A 9,801-nucleotide genomic window follows, 5' to 3' on the forward strand; every position below is an offset into this window, starting at 1 on the left:
CCACATATACAATAATATCGGCTCCAACCTAAATTTTAACGGCTCTGGTGTAAATCTGTCTGTCCGTTCGTCGTCTGTCTGTGTGTCTGTCTCTCTGTATATATGTCTGTCTGTCTGTTAATTTTTATATGTTAATACAGCAAACTATCCAATTTAAAAGTAGCATAACATTTTTATTCAAACTTCAGTACCACATTAATTGCCCCGGGTCGACACCGATAGCATGAGGTACCTTTCGCCCCGTCATTAAAAATAGTAGGAACCGTGTCCGAGCCAGAAACGTTCACTTCAGGGTCTGGGAACGGTTATTAAGGTTCGCCTGTAAGCTTCCAACTAGTATAGCTATCCCATAAAATTAATAACGCCAGAAAAATACAACAAACCAGCTGAATTAATCAGAACAACTCTATGTGGGAAAACAGATTGTTCAGATTACTGACCCAGTAGCAATGTCACTTTCAGAACCGAAATGTTTCTTTGACAAAACGAAATGTCACTTTTACAATCTTCAGCACCAATCTAATTAAAATTAGCTCCACTATTACCTGTGGATCTAACAGCAGCCCGTTGGAGCTCATGTCCAGTTGACCTTTCATTCGACAAATCAAAACCTTACTTGCAAAATCAGCCCCCCTGGGGTTTTTTTCAATTTTGAAATAGACCAACAAATTCGCCCATTGCATAAATAGTCTCGCCCGATCTTTTTAGAATTTGTTTGCTCCCGAATAACGCTATAAAAGGCGAAGTGTAATTGGTCGATATTTAAATTGTTATTTATAGATGAAATGTCACCTGGACATGGGTGTCCACGCAATGCTGTTAGATATACTGGTAGACCCCAGTAGAGCTAATTTTAATCAGATTGTTTCAACACCACTGTCCTGGTACTCTCTGCATTTCCACATGCACTCCAGATACCGACTCCAAACCCTGAGTGAGTGCTCCGCAAGGCTCAATGGGTAGGTGTAAACCACCTGCACCGACCAGTGATCCATAACTGGTTCAACAAAGGCCATGGTTTGTGCTATCCTGCCTGTAGGAAGCGCAAATAAAAGATCCCTTGCCGCTAATCGGAAGAGTAGCCCATGTAGTGGCGACAGCGGGTTTCCTCTCAAAAATCTGTGTGGTCCTTAACCATATGTCTGACGCCATATAACCGTAAATAAAATGTGTTGGGTGCGTCGTTAAATAAAACATTTCTTTCTTTTCTCTCTTTCCGCATGCACGTAAACTCTGTACACTGGATTATGCAGCAAAAACACATGAAACTCGAACTGGAAAAACTATACTGGTAACGTGTACACAACAAAACTGAAACTTGGGTCTTGAAGAAACACTGGTCGCGTGTGTACTAGTATTAAACTGTGCAGTTGGGTCAAGGTTGTGAAGCTACGTTTTCATATGGGAAAGACGTCCGAATATTCCAGCATGCATGCTAATACTATCACTAACCCGAACCCTAAACCTAAGCCTGACTGAACTGAATGCTGGAACATTCGGAATTCTTGCCTTCATATGTACGTTTTCCGTGTTCGTACTACGTGAAAACGCGAATCCGAGTCCGTGTTAATCGTTTCCTTATCCGTGCGCGTACACCTATCCGTGAAGGAAGGACATGGTTTATTTAACGACGTATTCAACACATTTTATTTACGGTTATATGGCGTCAGACCCATCCGTGAAGACAGAATGACAGAAATTAATTTCGAAAGGTGACTATAAAAAAATCGGTCAATTTAGACTTGTTGCCCATGTTGATGATGGCGTTTTTCTTCCGTATGACGTCATTTCCTGAAGGATTCTGCCCCTTCCGCGATTCGTGCATAATAATTTGAAACATCGTTCGAAAAGCGATTCTAAGTTCACGTACACGTATCACGGACGGTTCGCGGGTAGCATGGCAACACACGACATGGCAGACATATTATTTCAATAATTCACGGAACACGTACCTATGGAAACGCAGCTTTATTCTGTAGGTAGGATACAGAAATACTGTCGGTCCAAGCGAGGTTCAGCAGAGCTGAAGCGATAGTTTGGCAAGGCCTTGTAGGCGCCCAGTGGTGAAGTCCTTGTCTTTTGGGTCTCATAAAGTGAGTATCTAGTTCAGTGCCGGATTTATAAGGGGCAAACGGGGCAATTGCCCCGGGCCCGCCTGCCAGAAGGCCCCCCCCCAGACTAAGGACGTCTTTTATAAATAAAAAACTAATAATTATAAAATTAGTTTATTTTTTTATTTGTCATGTAATTTAATTTCTATGTTGAGGGCCCCCCGAACCTGAAATACCCCGGGCCCCCAAGGTCTTAATCCGGCCCTGATCTAGTTGGTCCCTTGCGGTGGTACCGCACCTCAAGACCTCACATATCATGAGAATAGTATAATGAAGACGGCCTTCTGATCTGGGAGTGCAAGAGGAATGAAATCTTCACTAGAGGGAGTGGCTGTCCTATAGATGACGCTCTAGATAGAGATTCATGGAATCACCCACTGTTGTGCCAAATGCCCATTCGACTCTGCATTGAACAGAGATACGGCCCAGATCACGTATTACGGTTTTTTCTTTTCAAATCAACTAGGCTATACCTTAGGTGGTCGACAGCGACTTCCCGAAGAACCGCAAGAGATTGTTCAGCCCCTTCTGATAATTTTGGCACTGGCAATGAAAATACTTTGACAAGCTGGGCCCCATCTTATTCTAGCTATTGATCACTCATGTGATAAAGATTTAAAAAATGTTTCACACAAAAATTTGAATCCAAAATCTGCTCATAGTGTCTGCTTGTAATAGGAAGAAGGAAATGTTTTATTTAACGATGCACTCGACACTTTTTATTTACTGTTATATGGCGTCGGATTTATGGTTAAGGATCACACATATATTTAGAGAGGAAACCCGCTGTTGCCACTTTATGGGCTACTCTTTTCGATTAGCAGCAAGGTATCTTTTATATGCACCATACCACAGACAGGATAGTACATACCACGGTTTTTGTTACACCAGTTGTGGAATACTGGCTGGAACGATAAATAGCCCAATGGGCCCACTGGTCACGGGGATCGATCCCAGACCGACCGCGCATCAAGCGAGCGCTTTACCACTGGGCTACGTCCCGCCCCTGCTTGTAATAAGACATTCAACTCGCCAGGTAGCAGCATCCACAAACTTCCTCTGTTTGCAATAGCTATGTTGTTGTCACACTCAATTTCCCTGTACAAGGAATAACCCCGTTAATAACCAAGATATAGAGAGAGCAGGCATCAAACGTTTCTCAGCAAACCGATTTGGAGGGATCGCTGAACTTGCCAAACAATTGGTTTAAATATGAGAACGTCTATCTTCAAATTGTTTTGATGCAGTAGAAGACACAAATTCAAACTAGTGTCAACATACATTCAGAAACGAAACTGGAACGGAGTTCGTAAAAACGGAAAAAGAAGATTACTTGCGGCCATAATCGGTGACGTATTAGAATCTCCAAGAAGACAGTTATCAGAGATGAGCTTTTTCAACGAGACTTTTGGATATTCAGCTGCTAGTGATGTTCTACCAAGCAGAGTATGCTCATTTCACTAGTCTGTCAAGTTGAGTTCACAAAATTGGACAATCCACTGAAAGTCACTGGTGGATCTACATCTTTCGATTCTTTATCTATAAAAAAACCCAATGAACATAGTAGCTACCAATAGCTATTTATCGGATTCATCATTCAAACCGACCAAGTATACTGAAGAATTTTGTTTAAAGAGGAATCAGAAATTTACCAGAGCTTAAATTAAGAAGTTGAAAAAAGAAGGTTATACTATAATAAAGACAAAAGCTTTAAGTTAGGATAGAAAACATAATAATTGTTGATCGATGATAACTTTAGTCACATGTAGCTACTGTTCGTTCGTGGAACGGGATCATATTTTTTTTTTTTTTTTTTTTTTTTAATTATTATTATTATTATTATTATATTGCAGTGCCTCGGATTCAGCCGAACGACTGTGCGAGACCGAGTGGTTCGGTCAGCGCTCGCCTGCCTAAGAAATCCTCTTTTTCCAAGAGCAGGACACCACGACTTCCGGTGAGCTCGGCGCCTCAAGTAAGTGCAAGCAGGGTACGGCCGCGGTCAGACTTATCCGATCGTTTTCATCCGCATCCCCCCCCTGCGCGTGCTGTAACCTCACCGTGGTGCAGGGGTGTAACATTCTCTTTGAGAATGGCCAATACAGCACAAATTGAAGTTTAGAGTAAAATTCGGTGTCCGTAAAATTCTGTGATATTTGTATTTGTATTTTTGGCACAGTTCTTTACACTGTTTTTGTTTAAACCTTGAATTTTTATATTGATGTTGATCATCACTTTATTTATTTGCATTACCATAGTTTGACACCCAATAGCCGATGTATTTTTCGTGCTGGGGTGTCGTTAAACATTCATTCATTCATTCATTCATTCATCCGCATCCGCATCCGCATCCGCATAAGTTATCAGTTGTTCGCCAAATTCGATTGCATTGCGGAAGGATGTAACTGTGTGGAAGCGGGGACGTACAGATACATTCACCCGGCTACTGATTTCAATACAGTCGAATTTGATGAACAGACAACGTGTGCAGAAGCGGGTGCGAATGCAAAACAAAAGAAAACAAACACGGATAAATCTGATCGCGACCTTAGCGTTTCTGTTATACAATACTACGTCATAGACATACATACCAAATAATTGATGTGTATATGAATGTGTACATTTTCGCAAGCCAAGGTACCATTATGTATGGTAGGCCTATGTGGCGTTTCATACGAAATACAGTATGCTATACAGAATGGTACATTGGCATGTGAAGATGGCATGTGGATGGATAGCGGGAGTGATTCTTAATTGGATAAAAGCATAAAGATAAGTAACGAAATACATTAGGCGTATATATAACTTTACTAAAGTAACTCAGAATATAGCATGTTAAATTATATAACTAGGAGTTGGTGACAACACAGTGACAGTCTCCTTTCTGGCAAATTAGAAAAGGCTTTTTTTAACTAAACTAAAATAAATTATTTAATTATTTTTATTTTCGAGTGCGGTCAGAGCAACTGACCCCTGCTCTTTTACTAGATACTAGTATATGGTCCTGATATTTGATCAGTATTGTGTATCATAATAATAATAATAATAATAATAGTGTGAATAACAATAATATTAATAATATAGAGAATAATACATGAGTGGACGTTAGATACCATTTATCTCACAACGAGTTGTTTTAAAATGTTTTTATAAAAGAAGAGTTGTGAGATAAATGGTATCTTACGGATACGAATGTATTATTCTATTTCTTACATATCCTAAAACAAAACAGGTTTAAACCAAATTTTAACGTCTTTTCCGACTAAAAGTTATTTACAGCCTTTGCACTTGTAGCTAACTTAAGCGTCACAGACCCATGATTATCTGGTTAACTATACGTCACAATGTAATCGATTTCCATCGTGTAGTTTTTCATTGGATGTATGGTAGTGGTGACCTGGTCATCACCTAGAAGTAGCCAGTCGTATGTCTTGAAATTGTTAAAGGGACATTCCTGAGTTTGCTGCAATGTTTAAGATTGCACTAGTCGATTGCACTCGACTAAGAGATACTTTTTAACAATTGCAATTACATATCAAATATACTTTTCTGCATAAAATATTAGTGGCTGTATATTAAATGTATTTCTGGTCGTTCTAATATTTGTAATAGGTTAAATTTCATTTTATTTCCTAAAAAAATATTGAGAAGACCAGAAACACATTGAATATATAGACACTGATATTCTAAACAAGAAAATATATTTAATATGTAAGTTTAATCGTAGAAATATTTTATTAGTCGGAAATATCTTACAATGCAGCAAACTCGGGAATGTCCCTTTAACACACGTACATGTTATTGTTAACACACGCAGCCAGTCGTATGTCTTGAAATTGTTAATACACGTACATGTTATTGTTAACACACGCAGCCAGTCGTATTTCTTAAAATTGTTAACACACGTACATATAAAAAATACCATATGGTGTTCTTACCAACGGGTGTGTAAGAAAATAATATAATAATAATAATAATTATTATTATTATAATTATAATAATTATAATAATAATAATAATAATAACAACAACAATTATTATTATTAATATGTTGTTTTTGTTGTTGTTGTTGTTGTTGTTGCTGTTGCTGCGGGGTTTTTTTTAATGTATGACTATTATTATAATAAAATACTGATATGAATAGGATCGACAAGTATTCAACGATACACAGCCGGCAGGAAACTGGTTTCAGAAATCGCCACACGTTGACCGCGCAGTTATAGAAGAGATCATGCGACTACAACAGAGGAAAAACCTGACCGAGCACACTTGGAAAAGGTCGTTTAAACCGGATGCTAAACTTTCTGTCGAGAAGTGGCTACAAACAGCAAGTGAACAAGGTTAGATATTTTCATGTGTTGTCTGTCCACCGTGACCACCGATTCGAAAATATTCTTACTTCTACAAATATCAGTAATGATATGATACACCTGTCCTGTGCTAGTTTTAAGTTAGTAAATTAAGACTTGGAGTGGCAGTCCTCTATGTGGCGGTGCAAGAACGACGTCTTGTCCAGTAAAGGATCTCCTCGGGAGTGGCTGTCCTCCTATGGACGAGGCACTAGATAGAGATTCATGGAATCAACCACCCAAATACCCATTCGACTCAACATTGTGCAGATATACGGTCCTGATCACGGTCTTGACTAGATGTGAAAACAATAATTTACAATTTCAAATAATAAATTACATAACAAGTTGTCTGAGGCACAGGCGTTTGGGTCCTGGTTGGAGTTTGTCAGGTACTTTTTTGAACATGCTCATATACCACTAAGGCTTCCAGCATGTCTGTCTCGGGGCGATCTCTGGATAGCCAGAAATCTGTCCCGGGACAGAATTGGAGTTTGTGGGTGTTTAGTTCATGCTTTAGTTTGTACCACTCCGATGGAACAAGTCATTAGCGTACGGTACCCAGTATATTGTTGTATAATATATTAATTATACGACTCTATACAGAGGACCAAGTATATGGATGGATGTTTTGTTTCAGAACGGAAAGTTGCCCTGAATTTCTTCACATCTCTGGCTGCCAGTTCGCAGTTGGGGCCCACTATAGACGCACCAGGATCTCGACTCCAGCAAGCCATAAATACACTCAGAAGGTACGTCACTGAAGTGTGGGTAATCGGCCGTTTCCTTTTGAGCTTCCTTCTTTCATTCTTTCTTTCTTCCTTCCGTCATTGTTTCTTTCTTGTATTTTTTCCCCATTTCGTTTCATTCTTTGTTTTCATTATTTCTTTTCATTTAATTTCATTATTTTTATCACTTCCTTTATGCATTTACCTTAGTTTGACACGCAATCGCTGATGTATTTTTCGTGCTGGGGTGTTGATAAACATTCATTCATTCATTCTTTCATTCATTCATTCTTTCTTTCTTTCTTTCTTTTCATTTCATTCTTTTCATTCCATTCTTTAAAATTAATATAAATGTTAATTTAAATTTCACAGGTGTACATGCGCACTAAATAGTTTTAACTTTTGTTAGAACCGAATCCTCATTGTTAGAACCGAATCCTCATTGCTAGAGGCGGTGTCTTTTTAGTAGTAGAAAACAGCGAGGGAAGGGGGACTACCCCTCCTCTATCCCATGAACTTGGATAGCAGGTGCGTGTGCAGTGATTTTAGCAGGGGGTGGGGAGCCTAGACCGTGGCGAGCTAAGTTTATACGGGGTCGAGTCATGCTCCCCCGGAAAATATATTGATTTTTTTGTTGCTGAAAATTTGTTCCACAGTATTATGTTTTACATTAGCTATTTTACTTTCATTTCATTTCAACTTATTTTCGTGCTTATATCCAATTAAGGTTCAAGCACGTTGTCCTGGGCACACACCTCAGCTATCTGGGCTGTTTGTCCAGAACAGTGGGTTAGTGTTAGTGAGAGAGAAGAGGGTGTAGTGGCCATACACCTACCCATTGAGCCCTTAATAGAACTCGCTCTGGATCGGAGCCGGTACCGGGCTGCGAACCCTGTACCTACCAGCCTGTAGTCCGATGGCTTAATCATGACGCCACCGAGACCGGTTATTTTACTTTGGTCGTTTGCTTTTTTTTTTTTAGATCCAAGACTTCCCTCTCGCCTACTGGCCCTCAAGACCGAGATGACATCTCGCCGTCTCGCCTGCAGTACATTCACCTTCTGGAACCCCAGGAGCGCGCCAACCGCTGGCAGTACACCACGTGGCACCACCAGCCCGAGTACAGACAGCTTGATCGCGTCAACAATTGGAGCTCCCACTACACACGTCCTCACGCCCCGCCCCCTCGCCACTTCGTCATTCACCCGGACTGGGGTTGAACCTTTTGGCGCGTTCAGAATCTTCAAGATAACATCTAGATATCATCTGATAGATTCTAAAGCTGGAAACCTAATAAATAACATTTATTTACATATTTGATTATGAATATAATTATGTATTTTTAACTGGACAAAATCAGTATTAGACATTTGTAAATATAATTTATATTTGTAAGTTTTATTTATTGGGTTTTATTTGTTTTGTTCCTTTACACGTGTAGATGCTTAATTACTCTATACTGACGTACTTTGAATTTTCTATATATTTTTTCGACACACTGTATAAAAAGAGGAAACCCGTTTAAGTGAAATAAACCACCATTTTAAAAACTAATACAATGTATTGTAGGTTCCTGGACGCTTTTTGTGTTTGTTATAGGTTTGTATTCACTGCACGTCTAAAATTAATTTATGTTGGTGAAGATGGTTTACTGTCAGAGCAGAGCTATTTATTGTAGAAAACAAACCAGTAAGTAAAGAAGAATGCGTTTTACTTCCAATGGTGTAGGCCTTGTATAAATAATCGTGAATTGTGAAACTCAAAATTGATCATCCTCAATAGCTGTGCTCACATTTATACAAGTTAAACTGGTTTAACAATACTTAACTGGTTTATAGCTCAAACACTTTTGGTTGCAAATGACGAGCGTTCACACGTGCAATAGATATACCAGTATAGGGCGAAAGGTTAGTTATCCGCACTTGCACCAGACATCAAAACGACAATGGATTGTCACTTCCGCCTTATACTAGTTTAACTAAAGCAGTTTGCGTTCACACTTCCATTTTAAAATACTGAAGTGTTTTATCTATACTGGTATAGTGAAAAGTTCGCGTTCACACTTACATTTTAAACTGGTTTAGTTAAACTAGTTTAAAGTACATACATAAACACAGTCTTAGACGAAACCCCCTGAAAACAAATTCCATTAGTTGCAAGGCATCTTTTATATGCACTCTCCCACAGATAGGACAACACACAGAGAGAAACAGAGACAGAGAAGACAGACAGTATTACACACGGGGAAACTTCTCCCCAACACTGACATTTCTCGGATGCGTTTCACGCAGTTTACTTCATAGATTTAGTCCCTCTCATATGCCAGTATATGCATAAAGTGCTTTTATTGTTCACTGTTTATGTACAAAGTTTTAAACTTGAAGGCAAACATGACACCAACATTTTGGAAATGTTTCATTGCATGGAGTTAACATGGGCATAATAATTAATGAACTTGATATCTGCTTTAAGAATCGCATGACGAAAACTTTAAAGAGCTTTCATCTGTTCGACAAATTCAAATAAGTCATCAACTCATTCACTCTAGGCATCCAGATTCCTAATTCCTCCAATGAACAAAACGTTTATTTTATTTAACGACACCACTAGAGC

At 39.1% G+C, this 9,801-nt stretch overlaps 1 protein-coding gene across 2 annotated transcripts in view; it reads left to right on the forward strand.

Moving 5' to 3' along the window:
- LOC121383962 overlaps nt 1–8,742 on the forward strand; it is a 28,746-nt gene extending 20,004 nt beyond the window's left edge. The window contains exons 4-7 of one of the 2 annotated variants that reach the window (XM_041514076.1): nt 3,965–4,068; nt 6,256–6,451; nt 7,101–7,212; nt 8,171–8,742. In XM_041514076.1, the coding sequence (XP_041370010.1) occupies nt 3,965–4,068; nt 6,256–6,451; nt 7,101–7,212; nt 8,171–8,408 (650 nt within the window). In that variant the 3' untranslated portion in view covers nt 8,409–8,742. Of the gene's footprint in view, nt 1–3,964; nt 4,087–6,255; nt 6,452–7,100; nt 7,213–8,170 lie in introns of both variants that reach the window. The other variant, XM_041514075.1, reaches the window with a different exon arrangement.
- The last annotated feature ends 1,059 nt before the right edge of the window (nt 8,743–9,801 follow it).

Source organism: Gigantopelta aegis, chromosome 10 (genome assembly GCF_016097555.1).
Source record: "Gigantopelta aegis isolate Gae_Host chromosome 10, Gae_host_genome, whole genome shotgun sequence".
Classification (NCBI taxonomy): domain Eukaryota; kingdom Metazoa; phylum Mollusca; class Gastropoda; order Neomphalida; family Peltospiridae; genus Gigantopelta; species Gigantopelta aegis.